Source organism: Myotis brandtii, unplaced genomic scaffold (assembly GCF_000412655.1).
Source record: "Myotis brandtii unplaced genomic scaffold, ASM41265v1 scaffold422, whole genome shotgun sequence".
Taxonomy (NCBI): Eukaryota; Metazoa; Chordata; class Mammalia; order Chiroptera; family Vespertilionidae; genus Myotis; species Myotis brandtii.
This window is the reverse complement of record NW_005366171.1, coordinates 2,020,422-2,038,069: the sequence shown is the minus strand read 5'-3', so window position 1 is coordinate 2,038,069 and position 17,648 is coordinate 2,020,422. Positions and strand designations below refer to the sequence as shown.

The 17,648-nt window shown below is 36.8% G+C and overlaps 1 protein-coding gene across 4 annotated transcripts in view; it reads right to left on the bottom strand.

Moving 5' to 3' along the window:
• IPO7 (importin 7) overlaps positions 1 to 17,648 on the bottom strand; it is a 70,996-nt gene that overhangs the window by 35,339 nt on the left and 18,009 nt on the right. For 3 of the 4 annotated variants that reach the window (XM_014545855.1, XM_005873958.2, XM_014545854.1), the window contains 5 exons: positions 12,101 to 12,182; positions 6,440 to 6,593; positions 5,825 to 5,983; positions 2,515 to 2,671; positions 1,024 to 1,113 (listed from right to left, as the gene is read on the bottom strand). In XM_014545855.1, coding sequence (XP_014401341.1) covers positions 1,024 to 1,113; positions 2,515 to 2,671; positions 5,825 to 5,983; positions 6,440 to 6,593; positions 12,101 to 12,137 — 597 coding nt within the window. In that variant the 5' untranslated portion in view covers positions 12,138 to 12,182. Of the gene's footprint in view, positions 1 to 1,023; positions 1,114 to 2,514; positions 2,672 to 4,624; positions 4,697 to 5,824; positions 5,984 to 6,439; positions 6,594 to 12,100; positions 12,183 to 17,648 lie in introns of those variants that run through there. The other variant, XM_014545856.1, reaches the window with a different exon arrangement.

Here is a 17,648-nt window from a genome sequence, read left to right as displayed (position 1 = left end):
TCTGCAAATTATTAGGCTAAAAATTTAGCTATGGACTTTAAAAAATATATATAATTTATATGTAATATTGTATTAGTTTAAGGTATATAACATAATGATTTGATATATATATAGGCTGTTCCAAAAAAAGTATACACCCTTTAACAGCTGATAACTCAATTTTCATTCCTTTTCAGGTATAACTGATTTGAAATAATGGGCAAAGCCAGACGAAGCTTTAAACAAAGAAAATTTATCCTAAAGTCCACTAGACTTTTAAGGGAATACATAAAAGATAAAGTTAGGTACAAAACTGTAAACAGTTAAAAAATTAAGGGTGCACAAATGCCCAACTAAAGGATTCTTAAAGTCTGAGATTCCACTGCTTCACAGTATTAGCAGTGCCTGGACCAATGAATGGTCATCAGTTTGAAAAGAGGCACTAACCAAAAAAATTATTCATTTCTGTAAATTCTGTTTGAAGTTTGAAAATGAACTGTATGTCAATAAACACTGATTTTATAATCACTCAGTGTATATACATTTTTTTGGGACACCGTGTATGTATATATTGTGAAACGATTACCACAGTAATCATTAGGAAGGTGGTCAAAAGGCACAAATTTCCAGTTATAAGTTCTGGAAATGTAATGTATAGCATGATGATGATAGTTAACAATACAGTATTATATATGTGAAGGTTGCTAAGAGAAGAGATCTTAAAAGTTTATGTAAGAAAAAAATTTATAACTATGTGAGGTGATACATGTTATAAGCTCTTAATTCAAGACTGAGAAGATAAGAAACAGAAGAATTAGGATGAAATTAACAGATATATAAACATTTAAACAATATATAAAATAACCCTTTACAAATTTTTACTTTGTATATGCACATATGTAAACAATTAAATTTTGTCTGTCTCGAAAAATTTGCATAGTCAACTACGTAAGCTTATAAAGAATGTTACAGGAAATGGCAGTTAAAATTCTCAAAAGATAACTAAATATTTATTTGTAGTAATATAAGAGAATATAGACTTACATTAGGTACATCTCTGTTTACAACAGTCTTTAAAATTTCTATCCAGTCTGTCAGGTTCTGTTGGTTTATCAGCTCCAGTGGTAGTGTATACTAAATTAAAATAAAAATTAATTATATTTAAAATCCTTACAAAAGAGAATTTCACTTCCTTTTATTCTTCACAAAACCTACAAAAAGTATTTCCTTCAATACATATTTCTTGTTTTTTGTACATAGGCAAATTTGATTAGTTACCTACACTGGGGAATTGTGGCAATGACAGTGGCATCCTTGTCTTATTGGCAAATTACTGGGAATATATTCCATTTTCACCATAAGGGATGATATTTATTGTGGATTTCTAGTGAACATTTTTTTATCAAGTCAAGGAAATTTCGATTCCAGGATTCTTAGAATTTACTTAAACCAGGAATGACATCCTCTTTCCATATAAGAATTAACCACAAAACTGATTTCTTACTGTTGATCCATTCTTGCATTCCTGGAATAAATCCTATCTCTTAACCGGCTTATAAAATCAATATCCTATTTAGGATTTTAGGACATTTTCACAAGTAAGAAGGGGCAAAACTTTTATACATGGTATGCTAATCTCAAAAAATTCATTGCAATGATAAACATTCTATCCTATGCCCTAAAATAATTTACAAAAATAACTTATTTTTAATCTAAAAGATGGGGAATAGAAGCAGTACTAACATTGTCTATTTAAATCACTTTAAAAAAAATTGCATAACGAGTCAAATGGAATGGTGGTATTAAAGTGCCCTTAGGTTTAGGATATTGTCTTTAAAGATCTAGCAAAGACGTGCAAAATCCAACCAAACAATGGAATGAGACAGTTATAATTTCAGTGAAGGTCAAGTCATAGGTATATTTAAATGCAATTTAAAAAGTAAGAAAGGCATGAATTGAACCAAAAGTCCTGGTAGATGAAATGAATCCTTTTATGGCTATATGGCATAAAAAGAACAAGAATTTTAATCCTGATTAAAAAAAACACCTCTGTTTCTTAACTAATTACCCGCCACTGAAAATAGAGACACAACCATTTCCTTAGCCTATAACATTGTCCCAAAAAGATTTATTAGGACAAAATACAAAAATAATGAGGCTCATTATGTGCTAGTCAAGCCCACAGTATTTGTATTTTTGTGTAACATAAGCCTAAGAATAGATTTTGTAGTTATTGGGACAATCTATGTATATGTGGATTATCAGAGTACTTGTTAGATGTTTATTTTCAAACTTGTAAAAGGTACAAGAAAAATTTACTAATTTTGTAAATAGTGTTGGATGGTTTAAGAGAACTTAAGATTGATCACTTATAATTTAAGATTTATTAGATTTGTTTGTATATTTGGGTAAGTATGCTTGGTTAGAACTTTTAACATATTTATAATTTTGGCAACTTATATTTGACTAGCAAATCATTCTCTTAATCTAGATACACTGACTTTTTATACTTAAAAATTGCTTTATAAAAATTACCTGAACAAGAGCATAGAAGATCTTAAAAATTTGTTTCTGAATGAGAACAGACTGATCAGACTGATCAGAAAGAAGCTGAATAAAACGGTCCTTTAGCACTGGCAGGAAATGCTGCATTGCTGCTACCAATGGAGTCCGTTCCTCTGGTTTCTTGTACCTTTAGGTAAGAATACAAACTATTTCTATAAGAATTTATTTTACAATTTTATTTAGACAACATATCAATTTAAACTACTGGTCTGTTCACACAAATATAAGCAAATAGAAGAAAAACCTACTATGTAACCAAAAGCAACTTTAGAAAAACCTCAAATAATAATAGGATATCTAAAATTTACTCAGCATTATCATGAGGTCTAATCTTTAAGGCCCCATTAGTATCCTCTTTTCTATAGCTAAAGAAACTGAGGCATAGACAAGTTAGATATCTTTCCCAGTATACACATCTAGGAATGAACCTTAACAGTCAAGAACCACGGTTTGTACTGTTAACCACTTCACTATGCTATTTCTAATTCTGAATACTGTATAACTGAGGAGGTACAATGGTTTGCTTTTAAACTTAACAGCTGATAGATATAAAAGCAATCATATTATCATCATCCTTAAGTAATTTATATACCAAGAGTATTAACACAGAGTGGCATCTATAACGTAAAAATACTCTAAAAGCATTATAAACCAAAAGTTTTTTTAAAATAACTCATCTGGCAACAAAAACCGACCTCAACAGGCTATTTATGATTTCATTTATTCCATTTGGAGAGACTATTCACATACTTCATTGCTAATACAGTAATAATACTATTGAGTGCTAGTACAGATTTCTAGGAACATTACATAACATTTATTATGTGAATCTTTCTAAAATCCAAAAAACTCCTGAATTCTGAATCACTTTTTGCTCCAAGATTATGTGTAAAGCATTGCTGACCTAACTAAGATATTTTCACATACAGATTCTTTAGCATTTTAACTGTATTATTAAAAAGTTTGATGCTTTATTTCAAAAAAGAAATTTTAAACATTGAATTTTTAAATTAGGTTATTTAAAAGGCTTTAAATAGGCTTTCTTTTACCAGAATTGTTTTATCTACTGGTAGACTTTTTGAAGAAGGGAAATGTATTTAAGAATTGCATATCTGAGCACCTTTTTAAAAGGTAAAGGTAGACACTCTTAAAAGGCTAGATTTTTTTTAGCTATTCATTGGGGAAAATGAGAACTGAGGTCAACTGCCAAGAATAAAAAATAGCAAGAGAAATGTTCACACAAATAATAACTGAGACTGTTAAACAATAAAACTGACCGATTATCTGCTGAGAACACAATTGAAAAGGTTATCCCTCCATTTCTGAGTCAATATAACAATTTATATAAAAGGAAGCCATTTGCACTTTCCATAAGACCCGAAAGTTCCTGAATATGTGAAAATGTGACACCAATAAAAGCTGACTACAAGGCTACAGTGTGTCCATCTGGTGAGCTATGTTGATAGAAAATACTTAAATACTAGCCCATAACTTTTGTTAAAAAAAATAAAATACAAAAACCTTCAATGGTTCGTCAGTATCTAAAATATCACATACAAATTTCCCATCATGACATTCAAAACCCTCTTTAACACAGTTCCAATTTAAAAGTCCAAAACTACCCCCAAATTCTCAACAGAAAGTATTCATACCATAGTAGTCTCCTAACTACCCACTAAAGACAGTATCTCATTTCCACCTCTGTACCTTTCTTTTTGTTCACACTATTCCATATAGTATGACATGCCTTCCTCTTCAAATGCTCCTTCTGTGCTCCTTCAACTGACAAGTTTTTCCTGAGGATCTATGCTCCTGAAGGCCACCACAACTTCCAATTTCTCCATGAATTTTCTTAGAACTGCTTCAGTCCACACAGATCCCTTGTGAACACCTTGTGCTCCACAAACACTGGCTGAAAATGAACTGGAAATCCAATATTGCAGCAGCCTCCTGTCTCCCATTTTTAAAAATCCCTGTCAAATTCTCTCCTGCTAATATTATAGGATAGGAGAGACTTGAACTTCCTCAGACAACGACAGCTTATTATTGTAATTCTCTCTCATTTTAGTCACTCACTTACCAGAACTACAACTGGCACTCTGACAGAGGTTGGAGCAACAGCTGGAACATTCCTTAGCAGAAAGATGGGTAGCTGGTGGAAACACAAGAAAACACCAGTACCAATGCTGTAAATGGTATATTTCTCTCCTGCTCAGAACAAAAGCAGCAGTTCATGAGCTACTTTGAATTGGGACCCAAAAGGGTATCATAGGCTAAATAGAAGCCCTAGAATTAAAGGGCTCACAATGGCATCTGTGTAGCTTTTAGGACTGGAAATAAAGCCACCGTCATGGTGTAAGTGTTCTTCAATCCTTCCTCATAATTTTCTAATGTCGAAACTTTAATGTGCCTATCAATTTCATTATTTTCACCACACCACTAGAGAAAACCCCTTTTACATTTGACTTACTACTTTTAGTGCTATATACCTCAACTTCCAAGGTTAGGCTTTTTCTTTCCTGATCCCTAAACCCAGATCTAAGATGATTCCTTGGTCTAAAACAATGTCTTACTGATACTGATAGGAACTATAATTTGCTCAAATATGCAAACACTGAAATAGGTGATTGTGATTCCCTCAAAACACAATAATTAAAACTAGTCATGTGAAATTCCAACATATTCTTCTTAAAGAGTTAGAGATAGGTTCTTGTAAGTTATCAAGATCCTAAATTAAGATAAAGATTCACAGAAAGCCAGAATAGAGTTCTAATGCTCAATGTACTCTGATTCACTTCACATTTTAAAAAAGCCTTTATTTGCCCATATTGAAGAGTTAGCGCTAACTCAGTTTTTGAATAGGAAACAAGCCCGCCTGGCTTGGCTCAGTGGTTGAGCATCAACCTATGAACCAGGTGGTCCCAGTTCAATTCCTGGCCAGGGCACAAGCCCAGGTTGCAGGTTCGATCCCCAGTCGGGGGCATGCAGGAGGCAGCCGATCAATGACTCTCCCTCATTATTGATGTTTCTATCTTTCCCTCTCCCTTCTCTGAAATAAAAACATATTTTAAAAAATGAATAGGGAAACATATGATTAAGAAAAAAGGGCACAAGTAGTTTATTAGTTGAATGAACAGAGGATACTACAGAAATAAAATAAGAATGCTATTTCAAAAAGAAAACACTGAATTCAAATAACATAATTCACTAATTTTAATGTATAAAATTTCCAAACTTGCCCACTTCTCAAAACTATATAGGAATTGAAAGAGACACTTACTCATAATTTTTCACAAGCTGATAAAGGCAAAGAAGAATTCCTAGCCAATAAGCACTGTTATCAGACTGAAGATAAAAGCCAATTTTGTCCACAATGGCAGTCCAGCGGCTTGGGTAATCATGTTTGATGATATGATGAATGCACGTAGTAAGCTGTACCCTAAAAGTCAAAAAATAAACAATAAGAAGGAAGAAATGCTACCTAGATAAAATTTTATTAACTAAAAAAACCCCACAACTTTTTATGTCTGTTTAGACAAAAATTAGTTACTGAGCAAAAACTTAACAGTTCCTACTATTTCAAAGATCAAAAGACTATGATATAAATTACATGACAACATTCTATAGTTTTCTTTACCTCCTTTCATCTGATCACAATGTATTTCACAAGTTTTACATGAAGTTTAAGTTATTGATTTTATAAATGTAAAATTTAATCGCAATACAAAAATAAAACAAATTCTCCTGTAATAGCATTTGTTAAAGTTTTCTGAAATGACTCCCCTACCTCCTTCCCCCTGCCAAAACCCCACAAATTATATACCTGCAAAAATGGATAAGCTTTAAAAAATACAAATGTATGTATATGTATATATATATGTATATATGTAAATACCTGATGAGCTCAGGAGAGTGGATAATGGCCTCTACAATATTTTCTCGAATACAATGTCGATCTTCTTCTGGAATAGTATAAGGGGATATATCCCGTGGTGCTGTCTCGCGATCTGGCCAATACTGCGTTATCATATTCTTCAAATAGATAACACCTAAAATATAGATGAATTTTTTAAAATGATTTGAGCCCTAGCCGGTTTGGCTCAGTGGCTAGAGCACTGCAGACCAAAGGGTCCCGTGTTCGATTCCGGTCAAGGGCATGTACCTGGTTGCAGGCTCCTCCCCGGCCCGGGACCTGGTCAGGGTTTGTGCAGGAGGCAACCAATAGATGTATTTCTCTCACATTGATGTTTCTCTGTCTTTTCCGCTCTCTTCCACTCTTTCTAAAAATTCAATGGAAATCCTTAGGTGAGGATTAACAACAACAACAAAATAATAAAAATTATTTGAGAGAGAGAAAGAGAGAAAAACAATGATTTCTTGTCCCACTTATCTGTGCATTCATTGGTTAATTCTTGTATGTTCCCTGGTCGGGGACTGAACCCACAATCTTGGTGTATCAGGACAATGTTCTAATCAACCGAGTTATCTATCCAGGGGTAGAGATTAATTTGACAAAGGAGTATTTACTATGAAAGCACTGAGAATATCCCTTATAAATGTCCACACTTCCATTTTTTTCTTTCAGACCAACCATTGTTGTAACACTATCCTTTCAAAAATAAAACACATTTATTTTAAAAGTTGATAATAAACACAAATTTAATAATTAGCTACAGTAGTCATCTATAATGTTTTTATTAAACAGAGACTAAGATAACTTTGCGAGTAAACACAATATAAATTAAACTGTTAAGACCTTTTACATCACATTTATTCATAACAATTTTTATCCTAATTTCTGTAGGAAAGCTATTTAGAGTAATTTTAACAAGTTAGTTTTCTAAATGAAGTCTCTAAAGATAAAACCACCTATACACACCAATAGCGCTTCTACAACTAGTATCACTGCTACAGAGTTAATGTTTGTGGCCCCCAAAATTCAGATTGAAATCCTAATCCCCAATGTGATGCCATTAAGGCCTTTGGTACATGACTGGGGACTCTGTCCTCATGAATGAGATTAATGCTCTTAATAATAGAGACCCTAGAGAACTTGCTCCCCCTTCCTACTATCTGAGGTTCTATGAACCAAAAAGTGGATCCTCAGCAGATACCAAATATGCTAGTGCCTTAATCTTGGGACTTCTCAGCCTGCAGAACTGTGAGAAAGAAATTTCCATTTATAAGCCACCCTGTGTATGGTATTCTGTTACAGCAGCCCAACTAAGACACACACAAAGGTTATTTTTATCATAGAAAAATTATAGTATGTAAAGAATCTTAGTCTACAAATCTAAGCACTTCAATCATACACCACAATCACACTGCTTCAAATTCATGTTATTTTTATGGGAGAATTTGCTGTGTTCAAAATTACATATTATTTCTGTCAGCTAGCAAACTGCTATAATGTTCATTGCTAATTAACTTGAATAAACTAGACCACTAACAATGCTTTTTATCCAGCACTCTTTTTATTCCCCCCCCCCCCCAAATGAAGGGAGTAGAGTGGATGAATAGGGAGAGGGAATCCTAAATCACAAATGTATAGGAAAAGGAAATTAAAATACACGTTATAATATTTTTAAAAAGTTTAAGACTACATATTAAAATACCCTTCAACAAAAGTTTTAAGGTAAAATACATCTACAGTAAACACTGACTCAGTATTTGGGACTGATATATTTCAGATTAATACTACTACTAGAATTTTGATTCTTTAGCTCCAAAACAGAACACAGACCAAAATAAGAGTTTGATACAATATTTCCTTCTACTGTTATGCACAAAGGAATGGGGTATAGATACTTATTTGTAAAACGTGTTGATTTGGTATATTAAAAGTTGACTGGTCCAACATGTGAGAACTGCACTGCAAAAAATCTCATGATTCAGTCCACTCCAGCGGTTCTCAACCTGTGGGTCGCGACCCCTTTGGCGGTCAAACGACCCTTTCATAGGGGTCGCCTAAGACCATCCTGCATACAAGATATTTACATTAAGATTCATAACAGTAGCAACATTACAATTATGAAGTAGCAACGAAAATAATTTTATGGTTGGGTCACAACATGAGGAACTGTATTTAAAGGGCCAGAAGGTTGGGAACCACTGATCTACTCCATCCAGAATGTAAGAACTCCACTACAACTATAAAGACAGAATCTTTCAAAGTCTAGTAGATGAAACTACAAAGTACCACACACTACAGAGTATCATTCAATTATTACAATGATGTAACTTTTAAAAGAATGACTATGAACAATCCAATAAAAAATGGACAAAGGACCTAAATAGACACTTTTCAAAAGAGGACATACAGAAGGCCAAGACATACGAAAACGAGCTCAAAGTCACTCATCACCCAAGAGCTGCAAATCAAAACAACAATGAGGTACCATCTCACACCTGTCAGACTGGCTATCATCAACAAATCAACAAACGACAAGTGCTGGAGAGGATGCGGAGAAAAAGAACACTCGTGCACTGCTGGTGGGAATGCACAGCCACTGTGCCACTGTGGAAGACAGTATGGAGTTTCCTCAAAAAGTTAAAAATGGAACTCCCATTTGACCCAGTGATCCCACTTCTAGGACTATCCCAAGAAAAAAGAAACACCAATCAGAAAGGATATATGCACCCCTATGATCACAGCAGCATAATTTACAATAGCTAAGATTTGGAAACAGCCTAAGTGCCCATCAGCAGATGAATGGATTAAAAAAACTGTGGAAGATCGACACAATGGAATACTACGCTGCTATAAAAAAGAAGGAACTTTTACCATTTGCAACAGCATGGATGGAACTGGAGAGCATTATGCTAAGCGAAATAAGCCAGTCTGAGAAAGATAAATATCACATGATCTTACTCGTATGTGGGATATAATGATCAACACAAACTGATAAACAAAAATAGATCCAGAGACAAGGGGCAAGGGAGCAGGGGCGTTTAGAGATCAACCAAAGGACTTGTACACATGCATATTAGCATAACCAATGGACACAGACACTGGGGGCTTGCCCTCGGGGGTGGGAGTGGCTGGGTGGGGTCAATGGGGAAAAATGAGACATATGTAATACTTTAAACAAACAAAAACAACAAAGAATGATTATGTATTTTACCAATTCCATAGTTTCGTTGCTTCTGTTTTTGTAATACTAAACAAAAACCTTCCTAGGAACATTTAATTTTATTCTACAGATACCCTGGACTACCAGAAAGACAAGTGAATCCTAGAGCAAATTAAGCCTGAAACATCACTGGAGACAAAAATGACAAAACTGAAGCTGTTCTACTTTTGGCACATCATAAGAAGGCATGGTTCATTGGAAAAGATAATAATGCTGGGAAAAATATGAGGCACCAAGAAAAAAAGGAAGAATAAATATGAGATGGATTGACTCCATAAAAGAAGCCCTAGGCACACTTCTATATGAACTGTGCAAGGGCTGTTGAGGATGGGATATTGTGTACCTCCCTTGTTCATAGGGTGACCAGGAATCAGAGCCACATAACACACACTAACATAATGAAGTCTCTAAAATGTGTTAAGATCCCCCTAAATGCCAAACACTTCCAACATATTAATAAAAACTGAGATTTAAAGGCAAAGATTCTTATATAAAAAAATAACCAAATGGGGAAAATGTCAACTTTGTTAGCAAAACAAAGAAATGACAGTTAAAATAATCAAAGCAAATTTTTCTATTTAATTAGAAATTTATAAAAAGATTCACTGGCCCAGCTGGTGTTGCTCAATGGTTGAGCATCAACCTATGAACCAGGAGGTTTCTGGTTCGATTCCTGGTCAGGACACATGCCCAGGTTGCAGGCTGGATCCCCAGTTGAGAGGTGTGCAGGAGGCAGCCAATCAATGATTCTCTGCCATAATTGATATTTCTATCATTCTCTTCCTCTCTGAAATCAATAAAAAATATTAAAATAAAAAAAAAAGATTCACTGCTGATCAGGACCCAGTTAATTACTGCATTTTCTAGGTACAAAAAAGGTTCCATTGCCCTAGCTGGTTTGGCTCAGTGAATAGAGCGTCGGCCTGCAGACTGAAGGGCCCCAGGTTCGATTCCAGTCAAGGGCACATACCCAGGTTGCAGGCTCGATCTCCAGTAGGGGGCATGCAGGAAGCAGCCAAGCAATGATTCTCTCTCATTATTGATGTTTCTATTTCTCTCTCTCCCTCCCCCTTCCTCTCTGAAATCAATAAAAATATATTTTTAAAAAGGTTCCATTATTGTGTAACTTATATACCAACTTATTTTTTTTTTAACCATAAAGCAATTACATTATATTCATTCATTTATTTACTGAGTATCTTCAATGTGTCAGGCAATATTTTAGGCACTGGAAATTCATCTGTTAATGAACAGACCTGAGATCAAATCCTAACAATTGAGAAATAGTTTACTGCATATGGCACATTACAGTGAATATAACTTTTAAGACTAACATTATGTAAGAAAAGGCAAATGCTTACTATACATTTAAAGCAGGGGTGTGGGATGTCTGGCCATCGAGCCATAAAAGGCCCACGAAATCATTTGGTCTGGCCCTGTCAAGTCATTAGGGGTGAGTTAATTAAATTTTTGACCAAATATAGCAGGCTAATTTTTAAGTTGGTAATTCTGTATAGCCTGTATGAATGATGTTATAAATATCTAAATGTCCCTTGGCAGAAAAAAGGTTCCCCACCCCTGCACTAAAGAAAGAAAAACACCCTTTTTTAAAAAACAAAACAAAATTGGTGTAATGGAAAAACGGTAAGAAATAACACCAGAATATAAATTATAAATTGTTTTTCTAGAATGATGAAATTATTAGTATTTTATATTTCCTATGAAATTTATATATCTGTAAGTAAATAAAACATGAACATATAAATCCATTATTTTGCAGACTAACATAATATCAGAAGTAGTGTGCCACATTTTCAGACTTTGATACTGAAGGAATTGCTCAATATCTCGCTAAAATCTGAACTAAGAAATAGTACTTTTTAAAGTGTTGTAATGAACAGTAAAAGCAAGTAGCTGTAAGGTACAATCACATAAACAAAGAATCTTTTTGTGTTGTTGTTAATCCTCACCTGAGGATATTTTCTCCATTGGTGTTTTTAGAGAGACTGGGAGAGGGGAGACAGAGAGAAATATCAATATGAGAGAGACACATCAATTGGTTGGGGATGGAGCCTGCAACCAAGGTGCCCTTGACCAGAATCGAACCAGGGACCCTTTAGTCCACAGGCTGATGCTCTATCCACTGAGCCAAACCAGCTAGGGCAGCAAAGAGTCTTTTAATAAACCCCATCCATTTCTCTTTCCCACTTCTCTTTTAATGCAATGAAATACTACATTCCTTTCAATTAAACTCTGCCACCAAATATCAAAGCACCTGCAGTTTGCAGTAAACACATAAGGGTAAACCGATTTTCAGGGAAGAAAATCACTGATGGGCCATCCAGGATATTTCTGCTATTCAACCGTAAACCTTTTAAACAAGATATTTACATACACTCAAGAAAATAATTCAGGAAACTTGCCTGCTTGTCTCACAGGTAAATCCAGTTGTTCTGACATAGTAATCTGAAGCAGTGTCGAAACAAAATTCAGAGACTTGTGTGCCTATAAACAAAAACATACATTTTAAATTTCAGCAAATATTCTCAGTACTCTATCCCACGGTTTGGCTGTCACAAAAGGCTCTCTGTAAACTGGTTCCAGTCTTATTTTCTGTCACTCACCTATAATAACTCAAAAAAAATTTAACATCCTAACTCCTAAAACATTTGGGGTGTTTGCATTTGCCTGCATTCTACTGCATTTCCCATTTACCCCAGTTAGCATTCTTAGCCTACACTGGTGTCAGTAGCTCAAAATCAATATCCTCTGTGACACCTATTTCTCCAATTCAGTAATAATTTCTCCATAGAAACGTTATGTTCAGCTTTTAAAAATCAATCAACTGTATCCTAATGATCACTTCTCTATATGCATGTTATATTTCAACAGAAAAATTAAAAAACATTTTGAACATTCAATAAAAGTAGAATACAAACTATGACAATAATTTAATAAATATTTTATAAGCATATGCATTGCAATATATATAGGAAACAAAATACATCAAAAATGTTAATTATCTCTGGGATAGTGGGATTATAGAGGAGCCATTATTTTTTTAAAAAAACATGTTTTTATTGATTTCAGAGAGAGAAACTGGGGGTTAGAAACATCAATGATGAGAGAGAATCACTGATTGGCTGCTTTCTGCATGGCCCCCACTGGGGATCAAGCCCAAAAACTCAGGCATGTGCCCTGACCAGGAATTGAATCAGGACCTCCTGGTTCATGGGCTGACGCTCAATCACTGAGCCACAAACAGCCGAGCAAGGAGCTATTTTTTTTAAAAAATATATTTTATTGATTTTTTACAGAGAGGAAGGGAGAGGGATAGAGAGTTAGAAACATCGATGAGAGAGAGACATCAATCAGCTGCCTCCTGCACACTCCCTACTGGGGATGTGTCCGCAACCAAGGTACATGCCCTTGACCGGAATCGAACCTGGGGCCCCCGAGTCCGAAGGCCGACGCTCTATCCACTGAGCCAAACTGGTTAGGGCAGGGAGCTATTTTTGATATATTTTGTTTTCCAAATCTTATACTAGGAACCTGGGTCACTTTCATTAACAGTACAAAAAAGTTACTTTACGATTCCTAAATCTGTCATATTTGCTCCCAACTTTTTAAAAAAGAACTTAACCTTCAAGTTAAATCCCTTCTTGCATGTTTTCTGTTTCACTCCCTCTCCCACGATTTAACTACCACATAGAATTTCATCTCCTTCCAACCCATGTTTTAGTATTCTTCTGCACACGTTTATATGAAGTGATTTTTTAAAAAATATATTTTATTGAATCTTTACAGAGCAGAAGGGAGAGGGATAGAGAGCCAGAAACATTGATGAGAGAGAAACATCAATCAGCTGCCTCCTGCAACACCCCCCCACCCCGCCCCCGGGGATGTGCCCGCAACTCAGGTACATGCCATTGACTGGAATCTAACCTGGGACCCTTCAGTCCGCAGGCTGACACTCTATCCACTGAGCCAAACCGGTCAGGGCATGAACAGTGATTTTTATTTGTTTCCTCTTTCATCCTTATCTCCCACAAATATTCTTCAAAACAAAATGTTCTTTTGGATATAAAGAATTTCTTCCACGTTAGAACATAGAATGATACTTTATTCAGTCACTCCAAAATTTATTTATTTTTTTAAAAATATTTTTATTGATTTTAGAGATGAAGGGAGAGTGAGAGATAGAAATATTAATGATAAGAGAGCATCATTGATCGGCTGCCTCCTGCATGCCCCACACTGGGGATTGAGCCAGCAATCTGGGCATGTGCTTTGACCAGGAATCAAACCGTGACCTTCTGGTTCACAGGTCGACACTCAACCACTGAGCCACGCTGGTCGGGCCAAAATTTATTTATGTAGGTGTTCTTGGTGCAAGACACCATTGCCAGGAGCTGTAAATACAGGTTTGAACAGAACAAATGAGGCTCCATGACCTCATGGAAATTTAAGAGTTTAATGAAGAAAAACAAGGTAAACAGGCAATTGCAGTCAAGTACAATGAAGAAGTTGAGGACATAATGGTAGAATCAAAAGGAGAATCTCCTAATTCAGATAAGTAATGCTTAAATTCAAGAACTGAACAGGAGTAATTAAGTGGATGAAGGTGAGGTATTTGCCCCTTTCAGTGCTCTAAATAGATCTGAACACAGTTAACGACTGTTAGTTTCTTGAAACCCTTTAAACTATGCAATTCATACACCACTTTTCCTGGCCCTTTCTCAGACGCTTTTGCTAGTTTCTCATTCTATTTAATACAAATGCTAGAACTTGGTGCCAGGACTCAGTCATAGGAAATCTTTTCCACTCCCAGGCAATTTCATCCAACCCATCTTTAAACAAAATGTCAAATATGTTATATCCAGTTCAAATCATTCTAACAGATCTATTTAATAATACCCTATCTTCATTCTCCCAAGTTGCTCACATTTATTATGTTCAAACTATCTTTTCCCCTAAAGCTGTGACTCTATTTCCTTGCACTACCTCATCACTATCCTCAGTCATTCATGTCTGAAACCTGAATGTCATCTTTAATACTTCCCTCTTCAATGCATCAGGCCCTATCAACCCAATACCCAAAATGCTTATATAATTAATATATCCACTTTCTCCATTCCCATCAACACCAACCTAGTCCTGGCTTTACACCTCCCTTTCCTATTAATTAGAGTTTAAGCTTCAGTGACAGTAGGGACTATACTGTTTGTATGCCCAGTACCTCATGAGGGTTGGCATTTAAAATATTTTTTTAAATTATTGAATGAAACAACAAACAAAAAACGCCTTGGAAGCAGTTGTGATCATCCAGAGGCATTGTAGAGTGAAAAGGGGTATTTATATTTAAGGGGTAGACAGATTAGCCCACAAAGGACACTACTATCCATATTATGACTATGGCACTTTTAAGGCCACTTATATTACAGAATATATCTTATCTGCTGCATCAAATTATGAACATCTGGAATGGACTGCTGGGATCAGATAGTCTTCGCTATAAATACAGGATGGGGCAAAAGTAGACTTACATTTGTGAGAACCTGAAAGTTTATTCCTGTATTATTATTTATTAATTATTGTATTATTTTCCATATAAACAATTATAAACCTACTTTTACCCCACCCTGTACAGGTGATGTCACTTTCTACATTTTTAACTCTTGAACAAGTTAATTCAATAAATCTAAGTCCTTTTAAATTTTTTTTACATTATTTTTATTGATTGCAGAGAGGAATGGAGAGGGGAAGAGAGATAGAAACAACAATGGTGAAAGAGAATTATTGATCAGCTGCCTTCTACACGCCACCAATGGGGACTGAGCTCGCAACCTAGGCATGTGCCCTGACCAGAATCGAACCATGACCTCCTGGTTCATAGGATGACGTCAACCACTGAGCCATGCCGGCTGTGCTAAGTCTTAAATATGGAAAACATTTAGCGAATATCAAAACGTAACAAATGTTGTTTCTATATTCATATACAGTAGAATCTCATCTATTTAAGAGTGTGTGTACTAAAGCAAAAACTAAATATTGCCAAATTAATCTTTAGCTCTTTAAATCACCCATAAAATACAGCATACATATATGGTTTTGTATATACAACACTCTCTTGAGGTCCCAATTTTGCAGTTTTTCCTTCTGAGTTGAAAAAGACTGCTTTCTATGATTGGAACCCCAAATGAAGTTATTGGTTTATGCTTAGGAGTCATGCTAAAAGAACAAAACCACCACTGTTTTTGTTGGGTGGATAGCTACGCATAAGTGAGCATATTCCACTCACTATGTCTTCCTACAGCACAACAGGTACTCCATAAGTGTTACATTAACAAAGGACCTCTACCAATTTCTAACTTCAAGTTTAAGTATAAAAAAATAAAACTGCAAGAGTAATTAAAGGGAACCACGGTATCTATCTTTTTTAAAATGTATTGATTTGAGAGAGAGAGAGAGACAGAGAGAAACATCAACTTGTTCTACTTATTTATGCATTCATTGGTTGGTTCTTGTATGTGCCCTGATTGGAGATTAAACCCCACAACCTTGGTGTATCGGGAGGATGCTCTAACCAACTGAGCTACCCAGCCATGGTCATGGTATCTATTTTTATCATCTTAGTGGGGAAAACCTAACCATGATGAAAGCTGAAAGCCATAGAAGAGTTTTAGTATCAAGTAAATGTATTGATTTGAGAGAGAGAGAGAGAGAGAGAGAGAAACATCGATCCATTGCCTCCCATATGTGCCCCAACCAGGGACTGAAACCACAACCTTTTGGTGTAAGGAACAATGCCACCAACTGAGCCATATGCCCCTCCCCCATGAGTATAAACAATGCAAAAGGAAATGAAAACATCTGGAACATCAGAGCAAGAGTTAATCACTCCAAAAAGATTAAGCAAATATATACAAGCAAATTACAAAAGATTTAGTATAAGTGGACAGGAAAGCCCTACCTCAAAACAATATATGCAATACACCAAAGTGCTGATGAGGATGTAAAAAATATGGAACTCATAGTGTTGGTAGATGTATAAAACTAGAGGCCCGGTGCACGAAATTCATGCAAAGGGGGGGGGGGGCCCCTCAGCCTGGCTCGCACCCTCTCCAATCTGGGACCCCTTGGGGGATGTCCGACTGCCTCTAGCAATCTGGGACCGCTGGCTTCTAACCGCTTGCCTGCCTGCCTGCCTGATCACCCCTAACTCTTATGCCTGCCTGCCTGATCGCCCCTAACTGCTCCCCTGCTGGCCTAACCGCCTCTGCCTCGCCCCGCACCTGGGACCCAGGATTCCCTCCCTCTGGCCGGCTGCAGCCACAGGGGACCATGGGCGAGAGGCTTCGTCCCAGCCACAGCCGCCCAGGACTGCGGGGCAGGCGGCTTGTCCTTCTCCCAGGCCGCAGGCACAGCCACTGGCGCCTGGGACCGCAGGGCGGGAGGCTTGTCCCTCTCCCGGGCCACAGCCTGGCTGGTCCCCATTCCTCTCTCCCTAATGTTGTGTCTGAGCCATTATGGCGTGACGGCCATTTGCATATTAGCTCTTTATTATATAGAACCGGAGGCCCGATGCACAAAGATTCGTGCAATAAAAAGCCTTCCTTCCCGTGGCTGCCAGCACCAGCTTCCCTCCGGCACCTGGGCTGCTTCACTCCGGCTGCCACCGTCACCCACCAGAACTCAGGCTGCTTTGCTCCTGCCACTGCCAGGCACTCGGGGCCTGGACTGCTTTGCTCCAGCCGCTGCCAGGCATCTGGACTGGGGCTGCTTTGCTCCGGCCGCTGCCGCCACCCACCGGGGGCATGCTCTGAGTCGCACTGCGGCCGCTCGGAGCACGCTCCCACCCCTGGTGTGTCTCTGCTGGGGCTGGGGGCGGCATGCAGTCCCCTCCCGCCCATCTGCGCGTGCAGCTCCTCCTGAGCGGTCATGGTGCAGCCTCCCCCTGAGCCAGTCATG